Genomic DNA, 23734 nt, shown 5'->3' on the forward strand with positions numbered 1-23734 from the left:
AGGAGGATTCAACTAAAGACGTCATTCTACAAGCACGGGTGGTAACATATAACTGCTCTGGAATTACACCCGGAACAATTGGCGCCGTCTGTGGGGATAGATACTAGAAGCTAGTCACATTCATTCCCAAACAAAACAAAAACCCACCCAAAAAGCTAAGAAGATGTCGAAAGAACAAGAGGTATTCGTGACTGACGAAACCGAATTCTGCCCAGATGATACCGTCCATAATTCTGGAGTTGCGCAGCCCTCCACCGGCCGGGTAATCGAGCCAAAACCTCGATCACCTCGGCTAAAGCCGGGAGTGACGGGGGAACGAGCCGGTAAATGCAATCGAGCCAAAACCTCGATCACCTCGGCCGAAGCCGGGAGTGACGGGGGAACGAGCCGAAAGATGCAATCGAGCCAAAACCTCGATCACCTCGGCCAAAGCCGGGAGTGACGGGGGAACGAGCCGAAAGATGCAATCGAGCCAAAACCTCGATCACCTCGGCCAAAGCCGGAGTGACGGGGGGAACGAGCCAGTAAATGCAATCGAGCCAAAACCTCGATCACCTCGGCCGGCCGGAGTGACGGGGAACGAGCCGGTAAATGCAATCGAGCCAAAACCTCGATCACCTCGGCCAAGCCGGAGTGACGGGGAACGAGCCGAAAGATGCAATCGAGCCAAAACCTCGATCACCTCGGCCAAAGCGGGAGTGACGGGGGAACGAGCCAGTAAATGCAATCGAGCCAAAACCTCGATCACCTCGGCCAAAGCCGGGAGTGACGGGGAACGAGCCGGTAAATGCAATCGAGCCAAAACCTCGATCACCTCGGCCGGCCGGAGTGACGGGGAACGAGCCGAAAGATGCAATCGAGCCAAAACCTCGATCACCTCGGCCAAAGCCGGGAGTGACGGGGGAACGAGCCGAAAGATGCAATCGAGCCAAAACCTCGATCACCTCGGCCAAAGCCGGGAGTGACGGGGGAACGAGCCGGTAAATGCAATCGAGCCAAAACCTCGATCACCTCGGCCGGCCGGAGTGACGGGGAACGAGCAGTAAATGCAATCGAGCCAAAACCTCGATCACCTCGGCCGGCCGGAGTGACGGGGAACGAGCCGAAAGATGCAATCGAGCAAAACCTCGATCACCTCGCCAAAGCCGGAGTGACGGGGAACGAGCCGAAAGATGCAATCGAGCCAAAACCTCGAGCACCTCGGCCAAAGCCGGAGTGACGGGGAACGAGCCGAAAGATGCAATCGAGCCAAAACCTCGAGCACCTCGGCCAAAGCCGGAGTGACGGGGAACGAGCCGAAAGATGCAATCGAGCCAAAACCTCGATCACCTCGGCCAAAGCCGGAGTGACGGGGAACGAGCCGGTAAATGCAATCGAGCCAAAACCTCGATCACCTCGGCCGAAGCCGGAGTGACGGGGAACGAGCCGAAAGATGCAATCGAGCCAAAACCTCGATCACCTCGCCAAAGCCGGAAGTGACGGGGAACGAGCCGAAAGATGCAATCGAGCCAAAACCTCGATCACCTCGGCCAAAGCCGGAGTGACGGGGAACGAGCCGAAAGATGCAATCGAGCCAAAACCTCGAGCACCTCGGCCAAAGCCGGAGTGACGGGGAACGAGCCGAAAGATGCAATCGAGCCAAAACCTCGATCACCTCGGCCGGCCGGAGTGACGGGGAACGAGCCGAAAGATGCAATCGAGCCAAAACCTCGATCACCTCGGCCAAAGCCGGAGTGACGGGGAACGAGCCGGTAAATGCAATCGAGCCAAAACCTCGATCACCTCGGCCGAAGCCGGGAGTGACGGGGGAACGAGCCGAAAGATGCAATCGAGCCAAAACCTCGATCACCTCGGCCAAAGCCGGGAGTGACGGGGGAACGAGCCGAAAGATGCAATCGAGCCAAAACCTCGATCACCTCGGCCAAAGCCGGAGTGACGGGGAACGAGCCAGTAAATGCAATCGAGCCAAAACCTCGATCACCTCGGCCGGGCGGGGAGTGACGGGGAACGAGCCGAAAGATGCAATCGAGCCAAAACCTCGATCACCTCGGCCAAAGCCGGGAGTGACGGGGGAACGAGCCGAAAGATGCAATCGAGCCAAAACCTCGATCACCTCGGCCAAAGCCGGGAGTGACGGGGGAACGAGCCGAAAGATGCAATCGAGCCAAAACCTCGAGCACCTCGGCCAAAGCCGGGAGTGACGGGGGAACGAGCCGAAAGATGCAATCGAGCCAAAACCTCGATCACCTCGGCCGAAGCCGGGAGTGACGGGGGAACGAGCCGAAAGATGCAATCGAGCCAAAACCTCGATCACCTCGGCCAAAGCCGGGAGTGACGGGGGAACGAGCCGGTAAATGCAATCGAGCCAAAACCTCGATCACCTCGGCCAAAGCCGGGAGTGACGGGGGAACGAGCCGGTAAATGCAATCGAGCCAAAACCTCGATCACCTCGGCCTAATTAAAACCGAGGGCGACGGGGGAACGAGCCGATATGCCTAGATATTTACAACGGCAGTCAGAACGTAAACTCGATCACCTCGGCTAACTAAGACCGAGGGTGACGAGGGAACCACGACTTGCCCTCGGCTAATTAAGACCGAGCTTAAGAATGTATAAGTACCGTTGAGACACAAATCTGACACCTCGGCAAATTAAGACCGAGCGTGAACGAGGACGCAATCAATAATGGTCTATAGATACGAATGTTGTCGCGCCGTAACCCCGATTCCCTCGGTTAAGGCCGGGAAGCAGCGGGGCCACAACGACCGATACGCTAACATGTTTACAGCGGCGGTTGGGACACGCTCCTTGACAGAATGCCAATCGACGTATCTTCTTCAGCACGCTCCTTGGTATCTACTTGCCAAACGGTCCACTCTCAACCCTGGTCTCGGCCAACGTCTCTCTCTTTTCCACATCGGATGTCCATTACACATCCATGTGGAGGGGGGATAGGGTACGGCCTAAGCAGAACCAAGCCGAGGCAGAAAATTTTTACTTGCGCAGAATATACGCTCAACATACATCGGAGCCCATACCACGGCATAAACTACGCTGGGGGCAAATTGATGGGGCATATTCTGCACCCACTGACCAAGTCAACATATTGAGCAAGGTCAAAGATATCCACAGCAAGTCAACGGCTTAGGCAGCCTAGCCGATGCAGCCCATCTACTGTCGGCACTGGGTCTCGGCATGGCAACTTGCCAGCCGGGGCACATACCCGCGTACTCACATCCAAGACCCCTCGGCGGTGAGTCAACAGGGCCCGCCGGCCTGCCATAGGTCCCTCGGCCGAGGGGTAGATCAGTCTTTCCACCTGCTAGCCACTTGGCCACTTGGCCACTACGTGACAAAAGGTGAAAGTCTATAAATACTCCTCAACCTTCATTGAGGAAAGTATCCACAATTTAACCTAAGAATCACTATTCATCTGGTAATATCTTCCTTATCTCTCTACAATACGTACTCTGCCAAGTAACAACAACTTACCTCTCTAAGTTACTGACTTGAGCGTCGGAGTGAGATCGATCGGTCGAAAGCCGAGCCCTCAGTTTGTTCATCGTTTCAGGAGACCGCAAGGAGGATTCAACTAAAGACGTCATTCTACAAGCACGGGTGGTAACATATAACTGCTCTGGAATTACACCCGGAACACAAGCAATAAGGAGCTGGTGGCAAAAATGTTCTCCTCCCTCGCGACTGAGGCCACAATTTCTTCCTAATTCCAAGAAGTTTAAGGTCTTTCCTAGCACTCAAATTATCTTTTTATTTCTTATCAACATTCAACAGTGTATATATGTTGTTGTCGCATACATTTTTCTCAATATGCATGACATCAAGATTATGCCGTATTAAATTAAACTCCCAATAAGGAAGATTGAAAAAAATACTCTTCTTTTTCCATGTACCATGAGTCACGCCAGTAGGTGGACCACTGTGTTTCCCTAATGTATAATTAATGTTCCTAAGCTGCTCTAACAATTCAGATCCCGAGGGTGGTTTGAATTTTGTGACATCATCCACAAATCGTTGGTGGTCCATGTAAGAAAACTTTTGACCATGCTTCAACCTCTTTGCACCATAACTCGTATTACATGAAACACAACCGAACTTACCATGTATGTTCCAACCAGACAAATTTCCTATATCAGGATAATCATTAATTGTCCAACTTAGTGATGCATACATTTGAAAAACTTTCCCGGTTGAGGAATCAAGTGTAGGTATGCCATTCTTCCACAAGTCTACTAATTCCTCTACAAGAGGTTGCAAGTATATATCAATATCATTTCCAAGTGATTTGGGGCCTCGAATGATCATCGACAAAATGAAATTTTATTTCTTCATGCACAACCATGGAGGTAAGCTATAAGGTATTAAGATAACTGGCCAAATGCTATGACTGCTATCCAGTCTACTAAACGGATTAAACCCATCACTTGACAACCCCAACCTAACATTACGAGGCTCAAGTGCAAACTTTGGGTATCTATTGTCAAACCTACTCCAAGCTTCGACATCAGCAGGATGCCTCAAGACGCCATCTTTTGTACGCTCTATGGCATGCCACTTCATGTCATTTGCTAAATCTGGCGACATATAAATTCTTTGAAGCCTTGGTTTTAGGGGAAAGTATCGCAACATATTTGCAGGAATTTTTTTCTTTTTTTTCTTTGTTTTTTGATTTAAGTTAGGACCATGAGATTTATTTGCATCTATCTTCCATCTAGAAGCATGGCATTTCCAACACTCTTGGGAATCTAAATGCTCTTTCCAAAATAACATACAACCATATGGACACGCATCTATATTTACGTACGAAAGGCCTAATCCATTGATAATCTTTTCAGATTCATTGAAAGAACTAGGCAAAGTCTCACCTTTAGGAAAAGCTTCTTTAAGTAGTTTATCAATGAATCAAAAGATGCATTAGACCAGCCAAATCTGCACTTAATGTTGTACAGTTGCAGTAAAAATGATAATCTGTTAAACTTCCTACACCCGGGATAAAGCTCCATATCAACATCTTTAATAAACGTATTAATTTTTTCTATTTCAGCCTGAGCGGTAGCTGCATTGGGTCTCTCTAACCCCTCTTGATTGTCATTGAGACTACTTGTATCTTCTTGAATCCTACCCCTGTCTTCCATAAAATTTTGTGTCATGTTGGATGCTCTTATAATGTCAGATAATAATGCCATGGTATCCTCATTAGACTCACAATGGTCGTTACCATAGTCAGGTTCATTGACAGTATTTGTGTTTATTTCAGAAACATTGGTGGACAGCGATTCACCAAGACAATACCAAACATCATAATCTGCCATTATTCTATTTATCACAAGGTGATCATACATGTGTACCCTATCTAAAGAAAAGCGGTTAGTGCATGGACAAGGGACCATGCCGTCTTTATCTCTACTAAAGGCAAAAGACAAAAATTCGGAAATCCCAGCCAAATACTCATGCCGATTGTCACTTGTAATCCATTTGCGATTTCTACCATTCATGATTCTGATAGCATAAGAAAAGTTGTTTATCATATAATAATTTTCTCTTACGAAACTTAGCAATTAACAAATTAAAATAAAATTTCTTATAAACCCTTCATAAATTTAAATTAAACAAACACAAATTTTAGAGCAAGCTAAGACGGTCTCACACTGTGAGACGATCCTTTTCAACAAAGTTTCTGCGTAAATTTTATATAAATGATCCGTCTCAAACTATAATACCGTCTCACACAATAAATACTGTTAAAGAATTCACCATTCACCTTTGAATGACGCAAAAGACCAAGATTTGAGCAAAATTGCAATAAAATCCAAACGATTCGCTGAAGCTGCAAGTCTGCAAAGTAAAGTTCCTAAAAACAAATAATACGTACTAAATCCAATCAAATTAAGGAGCAAAAACAAAGTGAATCTCTTCAAATTCACAAAAAACAAATGCCAGTACTAAACTTAATCGAAGTGAACCGTAATAAGTAATTGATAAATCAAATTAGGTAATTGATAAAGTGGGCTCAATTCTAAAAAAAACATACCTTTATTTAGCAGAAATGATGTATTCCCTTTGTTTTCACACTAATAGCATAAGTAATTAAGGGGTCGTTTGGTTCAACAAGTCGGAATGAAATGGAATGGAGTTTGATAATATAGTGGTATGGGGTTCTAAATCCATACTTGTATAATCTTGTTTGGTTCATCATAAATTATAGAAGGAGGGAATGGAGTTTGAATCCAAGGGAGGAAGGTGGGTATGGGATTCCAAGGGGTTGGGGTGGAGTTAGAATCCATTTGGTATCTAACTCCATTCCAAATCACCCCAACCAAACAATGGAATGGATCAAATCCATTCCATTCCATTCCAATATGTCCAACCAAACACCCCCTAAGTGACAGATGATGCCATAGATGAGTGTTTAGAAGAACAAATAGTATAAAATTAGTTTTTTTTTTCTGAAGGTAAAATTAGGTTTTATTTTTAGGGGTATTTAGAAAGAGGGAAAAAATTATTCAGGGGATTTTTGGGTTTTTAGGAAAAAGTGGGAGAGTTGAAATGATAATATTTGTGAGAAATGAGCGTCATAGGGAAAAGCGCGCGCGAAATTGAGAAAATGATAGTATAAGATGGCATTTAGACCAAATGCATGAATAAATGCCACGATAAGTAGGATTAAGGTGGCATTTTTATTTTGTGCCACTAAATAAATGCCGTCTAATTATAAACTTGTTGTAGTGAATACTAACAGCAATGTGAGCCTACTACATTCTCTATTCCAAGTTTAATTAGCTCATTTGAATTCGAGTGCAAGGCTAGTGGCAATGGCCACGGTAATGAGGCTGCCCAAATGCAAAAATTCGAGCCAATTGTTGAGGAATGGAAAAGAGTCAAGAAATGAGTTGAAAGTGAATCGCTCATCCATGCTAAGGCCATGAAATGCAAGGAAATGTCTATGGTTCCTAAGCAAGCTCGCATATTCAGGCCCGGAGACCTTGTGTGGGTTCAAATCAGCAAGCAAAGGGTCCTCAGGAAAGGGAAAAACAAGTCCATGGCAAGTGAGGAAGGTCCTTTCAAAGTCATCAAGCAATTTGGGTTCAACAAGTACAAGATTGATCTTTGGGGCATCCATGGCACGTTTGATGTTGGGGACTTGAGTCCAAGCTATGAAGAAATTGAGGATGATGATTTCAAGGACTTGAGGGCAAGTCCTTTTGAAGAGGGAGGGATTGAATTCAAATTGACAAGTACCCCGAGCTCCATTTTTCACGGTTTTGGGCCACCTCCAAAAATGAGGTCCAACTCCAAATTCGTCTAAGAACACATGCCATTTTTCGGTCTAAGACTCTTTTATGATGAGTTTAGAGCCTTTTTGCCTAGGATATTAAGTCTTAAAGAGGATTAAATCTGGTGCAAAAGAGAACAAACAGCCGGGTGGTCCAATGGGCACGGTTTTGGAGAGAAGTACAACCATCGCTTTCAAGCTTTCTTCTTTTGTCTAGACAAGCTTTAAGGGACCTTTTGATACAATTTTGGGTCTTATACTCCTTATGTACGAGCCCCACCAGCTGCCCAAGAAGTCCTTATAAGATAAATAAGTAAATCATGCTAAAGGAAGCTTGTACAATTACCAACAATCCTCTTTATTTCATTTGTCTTGTAGCCTTTTATTTTTCAGATTGTGTAAGGCTTATGAGCCATTTTTATGTCTCTTTAAGAGACCATTGTGAGCCCTTAGATGCTATGTTAGATATATGGCTATGATTAGATTGGAGCCTCTATATAAGGAGCTCTAAACCTATGTAAGAAATCAGATTTGAGTGCATTAAAGAATGAGTTTGAAACTGAAGTTTTCAACTAATTTTCTTATTGCTTAGTGCGAAAAACCCCTCATTACTTAGTGTTTGAGGCGGAATTAGCTCTTGTTTCGTGATCTTGAGTTTAATTCCAAGGCTTAAACCTACTTCGTGATCTAGTTTAAGTCATATCCTTGTGTTTTGGTTACTTTGAGTCGATTTTTCAGCCATTTTCAACAGTCCATTTGAGTGTTCAAATCAAGTCCTTAGAGTTTATGTCCAAAGCTTTATTATTTGTGTTCGTTTTAATCTCCTCTTAAGCACACAAAACAGTCCACTAAACTGTTAAAAACCGAGTCTTATTCATTCAAAAATCGAGTCCTAGATATTTTACTCCAAGGGTCTTCACTAGCTCCCCCTCCAAACAAGTTTCTCTCCACTAGGTTGATGTAAGATGGATGAATCTCAAAAGTTCCATTGTCTGTGGTAGGGAGCTTGAATCCTTTAGGAATGGACTCAAGGGTGGGCTCTGAGTGACTTGCTAAAGTTAGCATGATCGTAGTAGTGGCAGAAATTGAAGTGCCTTTCTCTAAAGACCGACTTTCTGCAATAAAATTGGCGTAGGCAGAGTCAAGCGTACTTAAGTCTTCTGCTTAACGTATTTCCTTCCAAAATTTTTGTCTAGCTCGGAAAGTCTTTTCTGGTTCAGAGTCGACTGGTACGAGGTCGAACCTGTGAGACCTGGGCATAAACAAACACTAAAGAAAGGAATGAGAATGGTCTCAAGGAACTAAAGTTCCCTGAGACAAGACAAACTAAAATAGCAAATAGAAATGTTGCCTCCCCGGCAACGACGCCAAAATTTGACAGGCTAATCGCACACCTAATCAAAGATAACCAACATGCCTAAACTAATGTGGTAAAGGAAGTCAGGATCGTATCCACAGGGAGACAATTGTTCTATTCACTAATCTAAAATCTGTCTGAGTAACCAATTTGGGGGTTTGTTTTGTTGATATAACTAAACTATGAGTAGTGAATGCATGAGCAAAAAGGATTAAAAGGAAATAAATCTAACAGATATAGAGAGAAATAGTTAGGACTGTCGGTTTACCCCGATCTATAACGGTTTAGGGGTAGGGTCAATGGTCGGCATAAACACGGTCTGAGGGGCAATGAACAAGTCCTTTCGGTCCACTATTCACCCTAAAATACTTCTAATTTGCTCTCGCCCTAATTAGAGTAAGTCTATTATTCGTAGCAAGTCTCCACCCTTTCCAATCTCTCGATCCAGGTCAAGGTTCAACAAAAAAGGTCAATTAATCACATGTATTTAATTAATTAAACTGCAAGTAAGATGCTACGATTAACAACTCAGTATAGTAAATATGCAAGCCCTAATATCCTAACAGATTATCGTCATACAACCGTGGTTCCCCTAAATCCTAGCATAAGGGGGTTTAACTACGCATAATTGAATCGAAACTAACAACAACAATAAGATCGGTAATCAAATTCGACATGATAAATAAAAGGGTATAACGATCTATCATAAAAACAAGTGAAACAAAGAGAAAGGAAACAAAAGGAAATAAAGAGAAGAAATTAAAATGAAGAACAACGTTAAATTGAATTACCGAATAAATAATAGCGAAAGATCACAAGTTTAGATTCGAAAGTTGAGAACAAAAGCAACGTAGAAAGGTTACAGTATGAAAAGATATATAACCTAAATTTGTTCTCCGCGTTCTTCTTAAATAATAAGAAGAGTAGATTATTAAACAAGCAACTAATGGGCCGAGATAATAAGAAACAAATCTCGCCAGAAATTACAAAATAGTCGATCGACCAGAATACCAGTCGATCGACTGGTACCAAAATCAGCATAAGTCGATCTACTGATCATTGTCGATCGACTTTTACATGCAGCACAGCTTCAAAATCTTATCTTCAACGTGCTTCCTTACGTCCTCACGCACCTCGAGGCGGTAGTTTCCGAGCTTTGACTCTTCCAATTCCCAAAATGCAACACCGGGAACAGAATTTGGCTTGTTTTCAATCGTTCGGGTCCAAACCTGCATAGAATACAAAGTAGCCCAAAGTAAACCATTCTTGGGAGGATAGTAGCTATTTGCTACATATTATGCATAGAAATGTGTGCTAAATAGTAGAGAAAAGTGCATAAATAAGGCACTCATCAATAGCCATTAATAAGTAAGTTTAGCTAAGTGTGGTTTGGAAAAGTAGGAAAATAAGACGGATTAAATTGAATTAAGTTGAAGTTTGAAGTAGTATAAGACAGCCATAATTTGAATTATTCATGTAAAATACTCCTATGGACTTTTATAGTTAACGGGCGGGTCTGGAGACCTGCTTACTAAGCGATTAGTGGCTTTCTGAATTTCATCCCCATAAATGAATCCTCAACCCCGACTGTGACACTGTTTACAAAGCCTTAACCATGTCAATAACAATATCTACCATCTCTTGTCAAAAGTTATGGCGAAACTACCCTCACGCATCTCCCAGAATTCCCAAACTTCCCCTTGTTACTTGTCAGATCCAAAATCTTCAATTCCCCAGTTACCCACCTAAAAATTTAGTTCAGAGGTTTAGATTTCAAGGGGTAAAATTGAGATTTTGCTTGAAGGCTGGAAATGAAGAAGACAGAAAGGGAATTAGTGATGCGGAAAAGGAGGAAAAGGAGTTGGAAGAGTTGAGAGGGAAGAGTACAATGCCTGATAGATTTAAGTACTTAGCTAAGGAAGCTCCTTCTCCTCCACTTCGTTGGCCTTGGCTTCTTGGTTTGTTTCTGATTATTTGTTTTCTTTTTGTTTTGTACCGGTATCCCTATAGTATTCATTTGCTGATTAGTACTCCCTCTCCTCCGTCCCGGTCATTTGTTTACCTTTTCCATTTTTGGGAATGCATTTGATGATCAATTTCATCATACACACTCAACTTAATTTGGTTCACTTGTCATGTAATAATTGGCCCCCTTCTCTTTTCTGATCATTGTATGGGGGGAGTAATTAATAACCAATTTTCTCCATACAATCTATGCACGTCCTAGGCTATGTTACTCTCACTCGAAAGCAAGTGTCGACACTGATAATGTGTATGAGTGTTAGACACGACTATTTTGTGTTAAAGGTTTCAATTATTCAGCCTAAATCCCAAGTGTCAAACTGTCCTGTCATTGCTGAGGATAATGTTCGAGTGTTGAAGTCGTGTATCCGAGTAAGTTAGGTCCTAGTTAGAGAGCCATTAGAGCGTAGTTTAGATACCTGATATCTTTTCATGGAGCTAAGCTTGTTTACATTACTTAGATATTGCGACAAGACTATGAACCCTTGACAATGTCCATATTTTTTTGGGAATTAAGGAGTCTTTTCCTGCTACCAATGCCCATGTTCCTCCACTTTTAATTCTTCAAACTGCTTTGTTATACATAGTAAATGATAAATGTAGTTGACAATCAGCGTAATCCTTGTTGGAATGATTCTTTGTGATGTTTATGATTCAATAGAAGTTTATGGTCAAAAGCAGTTTTTAAACATCACGTTAGAGAAATGGTTAGATAATCGTACTACCAGAGCATGAAAATTAGTGGCTTTTGATTAGGTGGTGGTGCCATCTTACACAACTAGTCGTGCTTCAATAATATTGCTAATAAATGATTGAAGGAGAGAACACCGAATTCATTCCTTTACTTTTGTAGATGTAGAGCCTTAGAAAATTGAAAATACTCTCCAAGAAGCTGATGTTTTATAAAGTCAGCAAGTCACTCAATCTAGATAAAGTATTTTTAGGTTTGTAAGAGATTCTGTTGCCCATATTTCTGCTGTCTTATCTTCAGATGTGATTATTTAAATTGCTGACCAGATTTGCTTAAAATTTATATACTTCTAGTTTTAGTTTAAATGTATAACACAATTAGTACGTCCTGTAAGGATAACAGGACGTTATCAAGCGCAATTTAGTTTTTAGAGATAGAACAAGGAAATTGCTCTGATTGAGTCTGAAAAATGGTAATATATCAATATAGGATTGTAGCGAGTGCAATAGGTTTGGACCATTTACTTGCTACCACTAAAGTTTGTTTCTTAAAGCTAGATGATTATTTCTTAAAGTTTGAAAAACATTGACGTATTCCTAATTGATCTTGAGTGCAAATATGTACACAGTTATTAATAATTGAGGGAGAATGCATCCATCAAAATCCTTGTCAACTAAGTGTTGCTATAAATTTTTGGTTTGATGAAATTGGACTTTCTTTGTCTTTATGGCTGTACTAACATAAGGTCTTTGGGTTGGTAAGATGGGTGTAGTTTTTAAATAGACATTACACTTAACTACCTAAGCTCAAGAAAATTTCTTTACAATGATCCTCCATATGTTTAGGCCTCATATAACTTTCTGACTTTGTTGACTTACACTTCATAACATGTATCCAATATGGGTGCATGCGCGGTTTGCATGTTCATCTAATTTTGCTCTAGTGTCCTTCACACATTTGATTGTCGGATTATCGTTATCCTCCATTAGTACATGTTAAAGAATGGAAAGTTTAAGAGCATGTTTGGCCTATTTTGCTTAAAATGAGTTTCTATTTTTTAAGATTAATTTTTCAAAAGTAGTTTTCAAGAAACAGAAACATCAAATTGCTGCTTCTATTTTTATGGGCAAAAACATGGTAATTGAGTTTTTGAGAATCTAAAATTAGCTTTTAAATTTATGATATGTTTGGCCAAAAAGTGTTTTTAAGTCCAAAAACACTTTGAAAAACAAGGCCAAACATACACTAAGTAACTTAACTCGTCAATAGGTATGTTTTGTAACGAAACAAAACTAAGTTCACCCTCTGATAAGTTTAAAGTCGTATCACCTAAATCAAAGTAAACCTACATGTCCTACAACACTACTAGCAAATAGCTAGCGGTAAGACAGGTATCGAATCCACAGGAGGCGGTAATTATTCAGTTTGTTAATATTTAAAGTGTCTTAAAGGTAACAATTCTTGAAAGGTTGTTTGTTTGATTTCTATAAACTAATTGCAATGTAGAATAAAAGTGTACTCAAATATGATTAAAAGGTCTAGGGATTGGGTTCACTAGGTCAATTATCCGGGGATGTAATTAAGTCAATTATAAGGTCAAAAGAATAATCTAAGGTCACGAGATCAGTCGATTCAATTATGCCCTTTAGATCTAGAATAATATGTGAAGTAAAACATAAAGAATTGATTTTTGGACAGAAATTGTGCTTGAAAACAGTTGCTCAAATGCTAAGAGTTCAGTGAATGAGATATGAATTAAACCAAGCACAAAGCCAATGTTTAAGACTAAGAGCTTGTTCAAGCACCTAGCAATGAACTCACTCAGCCCCTAGCACTAAGCAAAGGAGGGTTTTCTTGCACTAAGCAAATAATTTAAGAGAGAAAAACTAGGTTTTTACTTGTATTAAGGTTGAATCAAATCTGAAGTTCTCTTGTGTCTAGCTTGGTTTATATAGACCAAGGCTTACAATCTTGACCCACAAGTTTCATCTAAGGGACACAAAATAAGCTGCTATTTACAAGGAAAAACGGCAGCCTATGCCTTACACATTGAAATTGAAAATAACATAAAGCAAAGAAATGATAAAGTAAACTAATAGTTCAACCTTCCTTGTTTGTTAGCTCAACTTCTTATTTATGATATATGGACTGATTGAAGGCTTTGGAGAACCGTGTAAGGCTCTTTTGCAGCTCCCAAAAGTCCCTTGAGCTTTGTTGGATCAAAAGAGGAAAGGTTGATAGCGACATTTAGCTCATTGTTCAAAACGGGGTCCCCTTGTACCTTTGCAATGATTCTTCAAATAATTTCTGAATGGTAGCCTTTGGAGATAAAAGATCCTACACAAAAACGTCCCAAGCTCACCCAAGATAAGAATTAGGATGGTTGGAGCCATGACTTCTTAGACAGATTTCGTGGTAGACCTCAAATTAGCACAAGGTCCAAAACCGGGTGAAATAGGAGCATTTTCGGATTGTTTCTTTTCAATCTCCCCTTCTTGAAAAGGATTTGCCCTCAAATCCTCGACATTACCATCCTCAATTTCTTCATAATAAGGACTTAAATCCCCAACTTTGAAGGTGCCATGGACTCCATATTCTCCGGGAAGATTAATCTTGTATGCATTGGACCCAAACTTTTCAAGGACTTCGAAGAGACCATCAGCCCTAGGCATGAGCTTATTCTTCCTTTTTTCTGGAAATCTTTCCTTCCTTAAGTCTATCCAAACAAGATCTCCGGGCTCAAAGCTTTTGGTTCCCTTAACACCCTTGGATTTAGCCTTATGAGCCTCATTTGCCTTCTCAATTTGCTTCTTAACTTGCTCATGTAAATGAAGCATTTGCTCTACTCGTTTCTTAGCATCATAATCAATTGCGTTCCTCTTGATGGGTGCCAAATCAGTAGGTATCATAGGATTCACACCATAGACTACTTCAAAGGGAGACTTGCCCGTGGTTGTGGATGGTGCTCGGTTAAAGGCAAACTCAGCTTGAGCTAGCTTGAGATCCCAATCCTTCAAAGACATAGAGACCGTGCATCTTAGGATCCTACCTAGAGTCTTATTAGTTACCTCGGTTTGGCCATTAGTTTGGGGGTGATGGGAGGTGCTAAATAAGAGCCTAGTCTTGAGTAGCTTCCAAAGTGATCTCCAAAAATGGCTCATGAACTTTGAATCCGTATCCGAGACAATGGACTTAGGAATACCATGTAGCTTGACCACTTCCTTGAAGAATAGCTCGGCCACACTAGATGCATCTTCAGTTTTCTTGCAAGCAATAAAATGAGCCATTTTGCTAAATCTATCCACAACTACCATGATTGAATCCTTTCCCCTTTGAGTTCTTGGAAGAGCAACAATAAAATCCATGCTTATATCCTCCCATGGCTGATTTGGAACGGGTAAAGGAATGTAGGGGCCTGTTTAGAAGTAGGACTTTGATTGTTGACAAGGAGCACACCTCTTGATCACATCTTGAACATCCCCAAGCATCTTAGGCGAATAGAATTGCTCTTGGAGTATGTCATAGGTCTTTTGGATGCCAAAGTGTCCGGCAAGACCATTAGAATGCACCTCTCTTACCAACAAGCTTCTATAAGGACCCCTTGGTATGCACAACCGGTTTCCCTTGAACAAGAACCCATTTTGAACCAAGTAATGGCTCCCTACTTTGATTCGGCCATCTTGCAACAATTCCCATTCCTCTTTGAAATCTGAATCCTCCTTATAGAGCTCTTTCATGTGTTCAAATCCAAGCACTCTTTGTTCCATGAAACTCAACATAATGAAACCTCTTTGATAAGGCATCCGCAACAACATTGTCTTTCCCTTCTATGTACTTGCTTGAAAAGTTGAAGGATTGTAAAAACTCCACCCATTTAGCATCCCTATGATTGAGCTTGTGTTGGCCATTAATGTATATGAGAGCCTCATGATCAGAATGGAGGACAAATGGTCGTGGTTTCAAGTAGTGGCTCCAATGGGTTAAGGCTCGAACAATAGCATAGAACTCCTTATCATAGGTTGAATAATTGAGCTTGGCACCACTCAATTTCTCACTAAAGTAAGCAATTGGTTTGTGCTCTTGGACAAGGACAGCCCCAATGCCAATGCCACTAGCATCACACTCAACTTCAAACAACTTATTGAATTTTGGCAAAGCAAGGATAGGGAGACTCACAAAGCTTCTCTTTGATGATATTGAAGGCTGATTCGGCCTTATCTCCCCATTTGAACTCCCCTTTTTTCATACATTCGGTTATAGGAGCCATAAGTGTGCTAAAATCCTTGATGAACCTCCATGATGCCAATCCATGGAAGCTCCTTACATCCGTGATGTTCTTAGGTATAGGCCATGACTTGATTGCCTTAACCTTCTCTTGATTGCTTTAACCTTCTCTTGATCAACCAGTATACCCGGTCAGAAATGATAAAGCCCAAGAATTGGACTTCATTTTGCATAAAGGAACACTTCTCTAGCTTGCCATATAACTTGTGCTCCCTAAGAGTTTCAAACAATACTTGCAAATGCTTGAGGTGCTCTTCTTTGGAAGGACTATAGACCAAGATATCATCAAAGTAAACAAGCACAAATCTGCTCAAGTAAAGTCTCATAAAAGGTACTTGGTGCATTAGAAAGACCAAAGGGCATCACAAGCCACTCATATAACCCATGCTTAGTTTTGAAAGCCGTTTTCCATTCATCTCCTTCCTTGATCCTTACTTGGTGATAGCCTTGCCTTAAATCAATCTTTGAAAACAATTGAGCTCCACTAAGCTCATCCAAGATGTCATCAAGCCTAGGTATGGGGAACCTATACTTGATGGTAATGTTGTTGATGGCTCTACTATCCGTACACATCCTCCAAGACCCATCTTTCTTTGGCACTAAGAGGGCCGGGAAAGCACACGGACTAAGGGACTCTCTCACAAAGCCTTTGCTCACAAGCTCTCCAATTTGTTGTTGTAGCTCTTGAGTAGCCTTAGGATCACTTCTATAGGCAGCCTTGTTTGGTAATGTAGTACCCGGAATGAAATCAATTTGATGCTCAATGCCTCTAAGAGGAGGCAAGCCACTTGGAAGCTCATTTGGAAACACATCTTCATATGATTGGAGAAGCTCTTGGACCTCTTTAGTAAGTGAACTATTCTGCCCCCAAGACACATCTTTTGCAACAAGAGCATAGACATCTTCATCACCCTTTAACTCTTAGAGCATCTCGGCCTCATTGATCAATAATACCTCTCTTGAAGGTTCAAGCATGGATGGTGGTGTAGTATGCTTAAGGACGGGTGGAAGTGGTGTTAAAATGACCTTTCTTGAGCCAAACTTCAAGGTGTAAGTATTGTCTCTCCCATGGTGTACCGAATCCCTATCAAACTCCCAAGGTCTTCCAAGAAGAAGATGACAAACATCCATAGGTAGAACATCACAAAGAGCCTCATCCGAATAGTTCTTACCAATGGAGGACACAAGGCATTGTTTATCCACTCTAACTTCAGCCCCTTTGTTAAGCCACCTCAATTTATAAGGACTAGGATGGTCTTGTGTAGGCAAGGATAGCTTCTCAATGAGAGTACTAGAAGCTACATTGGTACAACTCCCTCCATCAATGATAAGATTGCAAACTCTTCCCTTAATGGTGCACCTAGACCTAAAGATTTGTTGTCTTTGGTCCATTTCCAAGGGTTGGGGTTGGGTATGCATTACTCTCCAAGTAACCAAGCTAAGACCCGCATCCGGCATGACCACATCAGCCTCCTCATGGTCCGTCCCCTCCTCATCCTCATCACACACAAGGATCTCATCATCACCCCAATGAACCACTTCAAAGCTACTAAGGGCTCTCCTGGTTGGGCATTCTTTAGCAAAGTGACCATAACCTTGGCATTGGTAACATTTTTTTGAGAGGCATGGTCTTTTTTTGTGTGGTTTCGGGTGCTTTTCCTTTGTCAAGTATGGAGGGTTTGTTTTGAGAGGTGGGTTCATTAATTTTGACACCGGTTGGGGGTTTGTAGGGGGCTGTTGCTGGTTTGGTGGTTGTGGCCTTCCCCTACCCAATTTCTCAACCCTTAAAGCCAAGTTGACGGCTTCATCAAAGGACCATACTTGTTGCATTCGAACCCTATGAGCAATCTTAGCATCTAAACCTTCAACAAACCTAGCAATCTTTTATTCGGGCTTTTCATTGAGTTCACATTGCAAAGTAAGTTGTTCAAAGTCTCTAAGATATGACTCAAGTGGTTGTTGGTTTTGTTTAAGTTGTGTGAGCTTAATGAAAATGTCTTGGGACTTGGGTGTACTCTTTAGGTATAAACTTCTCATTAAGCTTCTTTTTCAGTTTTAACCAAGACTTAATAGGTTCCTTACCCTCCCTTCTTCTCTGATTTTTTTAAGTTCTCATACCAAAGGGAAGCATAGCCTTTGAGTTTCGAGATTGCAACTTTAAAAGCTTTGCTGTCGGAATAACCTTTAAACTCAAAGACTCTTTCAATGGTCCTAAACCAATCTAACAAATCCTCGGGGTTTAAACTACCATGAAAATCAAGAATCTCTACCTTTAAGTCATTGTTGGGCTCTCCTTGAAATGCCTCGGCCATGGAGTCCTCCGAATCTGAAATTGCTTCTTCATCACGGCCACCTTGAGCTCGTCCTCTTCCCATGAGGCCACGGCCTCTACCCCTGCCTCTAGGTGGTCTCCCACCCCTTGTTGGTGTTGGAATGTTAGCCATTATGGTGTTGAAAGCATCTAGTAACAAGTCACATTTTTCAGAAAGTTGTGTCATTTGGCCCTCAATTTCGTTGAACCTCACTCATGGTTGATTTTTGTGTTTTTAAAGTAGTTAGCGTATAATGAACTCACAAAGAATGGATTTTTCCCAAGACTAACACAACAATGGAATTGTGTTATAACCTAGGCTCTTGGTACCCATTTGAAGTAAAACATAAAGAATTGATTTTTGGACAGAAATTGTGCTTGAAAACAGTTGCTCAAATGCTAAGAGTTGAGTGAATGGGATATGAATTAAACCAAGCACAAAGCCAAGGTTTAAGACTAAGAGCTTGTTCAAGCACCTAGCAATGAACTCACTCAGCCCCTAGCACTAAGCAAAGAATTTAAGAGAGAAAACTAGGTTTTCACTTGTATTAAGGCTCCAATCAAATCTGAAGTTCTCTTGTGTCTAGCTTGGTTTATATAGACCAAGGCTTACAATCTTGACCCTTGATTACAAGTTTCATCTAAGGGACACAAAATAAGCTGCTATTTACAAGGAAAAATGGCAGCATATGCCTTACACATTGCTGAAATTGAAAATGACATAAAGCAAAGAAATGATAAAGTAAACTAATACTCCAACCTTCCTTTTTTTGTTAGCCCAACTTCTTATTTATGATATATGGACTGATTGAAGGCTTTGGAGAATCGTGTAAGGCTCTTTTGCAGCTCCCAAAAGTCCCTTGAGCTTTGTTGGATCAAAAGAGGAAAGGTTGATAGCGACATTTAGCTCATTGTTCAAAACGGGGTCCCCTTGTACCTTTGCAATGATTCTTCAAATAATTTCTGAATGGTAGCCTTCGGAGATAAAAGTTCCTACACAAAAACGTCCCAAGCTCACCCAAGATAAGAATTAGGATGGTTGGAGCCATGACTTCTTAGACAGATTTCGTGGTAGACCTCAAATTAGCACAAGGTCCAAAACCGGGTGAAATATGAGCATTCTCGGATTGTTTCTTTTCAATATGAAATCGCTATAATTAAACTATTTCTACTTGATTATCGCATCCTATATTAGTCTTAACCCAGTCGGAAGATGAAAATCCTGATTCGCTACACAAATTAACAACTTTTGCCTAAATTGATTATAAGTAGAAGTACAACAATCAGACGATAATTCATATGATATTGCTAACAATTAAACAATTAATCCTCTTCTAATCAACCTAGATCCCCTTTACCCTAGATAAAGAATTTAGCTACTCATAATTATAAAGTAAACAACAACAAATTGAATGATAAACATGCTAAAAAGAATAACAAAGATAAACAAAAGATCAATTGAATAAACTAGAACTTGAATAATTAATGAACAAGGAAAGATTAACAAAGTACCGTAATTAAAGGGAGTAGATCTGAAAACAATGGAGTAGCCGAATAAAACTAAGAGTTCTTAGGAGTTCTAATTGTTAATAAAGTGTACCCTAATAATAAAACACGAGTTTCGTATTTTTATTACAAGTTAAACGAGTTTTAGGTAATATCCGGAAAACTCTTGTGCACGTTAAGCACTCGATCGAGTACGGGACACTCGATCGAGTACACACTCACTCGATCGAGTATAGGACAACTCGATCGAGGATCTTCACTTGTGTATCCCGTCATGCTAGCTCCGCGGTGCTTCATTTCACTCTTGCTCCATAAATGCATCATTCTTGCATTAAACACCAAGTAGCGGAAGTATAACATTCTAATGCAAATGCAAATGACATATAAATGACGTAATTAGCACGAAAACCGTATCAAAAACAACTTACAAGGGAGGCATAAATGTGTATATAATTACTATCTATCACCCTCTATCATCTCATTCATTTGGATGAGGGAAGAAAGTGAGAGTCATGGCTATCAACCCATTGCCAAGAAGTAGGAGTGTAGGACACAGACATCCCAAATTGACCTTAATGTGTGTAAATTTATTGATCTCATGAAACCAATGGTTATAACTCACGTCATGGAAAAATGAAAGTTCATTCTATTATCGGAAGGGATTTCCAATGGGATCTTCCAAGTCCCCGGTTAAAGTTAAGAACACAAAGAAGATAATGCTCTAGAACATAAATGAAGGACTGTTCTCGGACAGCCTGCCATCTAGCCATCTAGGACATGATACTGCTCGAGCTTAGTCGTGCCTTTGGTTTGTTTCTTGTAGAATACTCTACAAGATGGGTGTAGCAGTGGGGAAGCTTATAGAGTTGTCTTGAATTATCTAGACCGTCCATAATCATCTAGAGTACTCTAAAATTGTCTAGAACATTTTATAGATATCTAGGATATAGAGATCGTAGTGTTGTGGATCTATGGATCAGAGGATGTCTCTGTGTTATTTGAGACAATTTTATATTGTAGAAATTAGAATCTTTTATAGTGCGATTTAAGATCAATTCTTATACGTACAACAGAAACAACCAACTGACATGTAGACCTTGAAAGAGGACCTTGAAAGTTCACCGTCCAAACCAGACAAAATTCTTGAAGGAGGTAAACACACCGCCAAATTGGGTAAATCCACTAGAGTAATAGTGCCACTATAAAGATAGTGTGGGTGTAAAGTTACATAACCAATCCGAATTATATAACCACTTTGGACATCACAATAATTAAAGAGAACACCCTTATGCCCTTATTACTTCTGCTACGTTACCAACAATACCCCAGGAGTAACCTATCATTTATTGTAAGAGAAGACATGTTATAGTAGAGAAGACACTCATGCCTACAAAATCCCGTCTTTATATTTCTTCACCCAATGATCCAAAAATGATGAGCTCAAGCTATCAATGTCGAAGCTACTTACGCGTTCAGCATAATGTTGGAAGTAAATAATGCACAGAGTAAGAAACAGTGTCCACGACTGTTGCTTTTAAACGCTGCTCCAGGAAACAGTCTCAGCAACTGTTACTTTCGGTTACTTGGGGTTGTTTTCAGCTTAGACACGAGATATCATATTCATAATATTATTATTAGTTAAATAAAAGGGTTTCCTAAAAACCTATAGAATAAGTTTGCTATATTATTTATAAGTATTAGTTTATTTTTTAATTATAGAATAAGAATAAAACAGGGCAATTGTATTAGATTTAGGAAAGTCGATTTTAGGAAAATATTAATTTGTGAAGCAAGGCAGCGCTAGATCAGTTTATTACTAGTATAAATAGGGAGTCGATTGTATTATTTTAAGGATACGTTGAAGATTGAATTAAAATCAAAGTTGTTGCTTTGTTTGTGTTTGCAAGTTACGCGTTTTGTTCCGAAACTGTTATTGTTTGAGGCGTTTCAAACTCTAGCCCGATTGATAGCAATAGGTCTTGCGATTCAATCAATATTGTTCGATCTATAGGTCTAGATCGCGCAAATATCCCATTGTTTCAATTTCAAGACAGATTTCGAAGCAAATATCCCTTTTCCTTTATTGTTCGTTATTCTATTAAACCGCTTCCGCGCAACTTTTGTATCACCCAACCCCTTCATCTGCTTTTAATGTTCTCATGAAACAAGTTACATCAACAAGGACATTAGTGTCTCTTGTCAATTGAAAATATAATGAACAATTGCAATTCATCGAACTCCCATAGAACATGATGAACCTAGGAATCAACAAGTGACTCATAGACTGCATATTCCCCAACACTTTTTATGTTCTAGTGTTGTGTGGAATGCTATAAGTAGGATGAACGGGTTTGTTGCAAGTTTTCAACGAGAACAATTGGGCACAAAAGAGGAGTGAGCGTGCCGGTAGAGGGACAATTAAAGGGCCTCCTTAAGAAGCATGCAAGACTAGCCTGATCGTTGACAATGAACTGTTGACGAGTAGCACGGATGACGAACCTTTTCTTGTGTGTTCAGAGAAGTCCAAATTGTGTGCAACAAATTTCTCTTGGAGTCCTGTCCATCTGTCCTGTCTGATTGCTTTTGGTGGTACTTTTTTATCTGGTTATCAAACTTATGATGCTTTGTCCTTGAGGTTTGACCAGATCCTTCACTGTCTGTTAATCACGTTACAGACATGCAATATCTCTTAACTATTATGCAAAGGTTTTGCAAGGGGTATTCTACTGCTAAATGTCACGCAGTATTATGATCCCTCGATACTAACCAAGTCTATTGAATGTTTGCAGCACTAGCTTTCCTCGTCTATGCATGGAGATCAGTCCTGTGGGAACTTGCTAACTGGAAGAAGGTTATAGAGGGAATGTTCCATTTTGTTGGATACCTATCCAAACTTGCTTTGGCCATCATTTTCCATTTCGCAGGTGACCCAATCACCCACTCTATTTTCTACATTGAGACCGCATTTAATGCCATACGCGACTTTTACTTCAGTATTGTGACATCAGCTCCAATACCCGAATTGACCACGATTCTCATACTTGCATCCACGGTGCTTGCAATCGGAGAAGCAGCTTCTCCAAACTCCGTAAACTCTCAGTCCTATATTCTAACTGTAGCCAGCTTTATTGGATACGGAGCTGTGAGAGGCATAATAATCGAGCCTTTCTTCTGGTTATTGCTTTTAGGTATTTTCAGCTTTTCCAGGATAATTAAGAAGAGAGATTATGTTTCTTCTGCCTTACCTGTCGTAGCCGTACTGGCCTCTGTTGGTGAGCCATGGATTAGGGTTTTGACTATTTTATTGTTTACTGCACTGGCTATACATCACCATTCTCAGAAACTGGCAGATGGAGAAGAATCTGAAGTTATGACTTCAAGCGTTAAAATTCCATTTCCTCTGTTGGGTGTTGCGCTTGCCATTGGGATTCGTGTTGCTGCTAAATGGGCTGGTTATCGCCATTTGACATGGATGATTACATAGTTAAGCGGTTTTGTAACTGTTCAATGAAATGAATGAGCAGCAGCAATAGTTGATGACTGGATCCTGGGGTACCTGGATGTGTCTATGAAATTAGTGAAGGTGGTCTTCTTCCCATCCTCCCTTTTATCCTTTTTGATCAAGTACACGCCACACAGTGTAGAGGTGACCACCAGTCGGTGCCACGGTGTGTGACATCCACTCGGTCCACCTTCTATTTCCATGTATTTCCCTTGGTTTCTATTTAGATTGTCAGTTTATATTAGAAATGCAAGTTCTCGTTTTTTTAGTTTCTATTTAGATTGTCAGTTTATATTAGAAATGCAAGTTCTCGGATTTTTAGTTTCTATTTAGATGGTTAGTTTATAGAACTGTAAGTTCTCGGATGTGTAAGTCTACCAACTAAATAAAGGAGATTAGACCTGTCAAAATTCGACCCGACCCGAAAACCCGACCCGCCCGACCCGTTTTAGGGTCACAAACCCAGTTTTTTTGACCCGTGACCAGTTTGACCCGAACCCGAAATGACCCGTTATTTTAGGGTCGAGACCTGACCCGAACGGTCGACCCGTTGGATCAAGGGAAAATCATGAATTTTATTAAAAAATATTAATATTTATATATTATATTTGAAAATATGTTAATAAATTATTTTTTTATTACTTAAAATTAAAAATTCAACCAAAAAGTCAATTTTATATAACTTTTATAATATTTAATAATAAAATAATTATTAAAAAAACTTTATTTTAATAATTATATCAATATAAGTATTGTATATGATGAATATG

General features: G+C 40.6%; 1 protein-coding gene across 2 annotated transcripts; it reads left to right on the plus strand.

The window, feature by feature from the left end:
* Positions 1–10148: 10148 nt before the first annotated feature.
* LOC141647777 (uncharacterized) lies at positions 10149–23277 on the plus strand. Of its 2 annotated transcripts, XM_074456103.1 has the most exons (3): positions 10149–10606; positions 22252–22386; positions 22651–23277. In XM_074456103.1, exons 1-3 carry the CDS (start codon positions 10264–10266, stop codon positions 22944–22946), a joined length of 774 nt encoding a protein of 257 aa, XP_074312204.1. In that variant the 5' UTR covers positions 10149–10263; the 3' UTR covers positions 22947–23277. The 2 variants fall into 2 exon arrangements, with proteins under 2 accessions (XP_074312204.1, XP_074312203.1); XM_074456102.1 differs by having other exon boundaries at positions 22252–23277.
* The last annotated feature ends 457 nt before the right edge of the window (positions 23278–23734 follow it).

The sequence above is a fragment of the Silene latifolia genome, chromosome 3, assembly GCF_048544455.1.
Source record: "Silene latifolia isolate original U9 population chromosome 3, ASM4854445v1, whole genome shotgun sequence".
NCBI classification, from domain to species: domain Eukaryota; kingdom Viridiplantae; phylum Streptophyta; class Magnoliopsida; order Caryophyllales; family Caryophyllaceae; genus Silene; species Silene latifolia.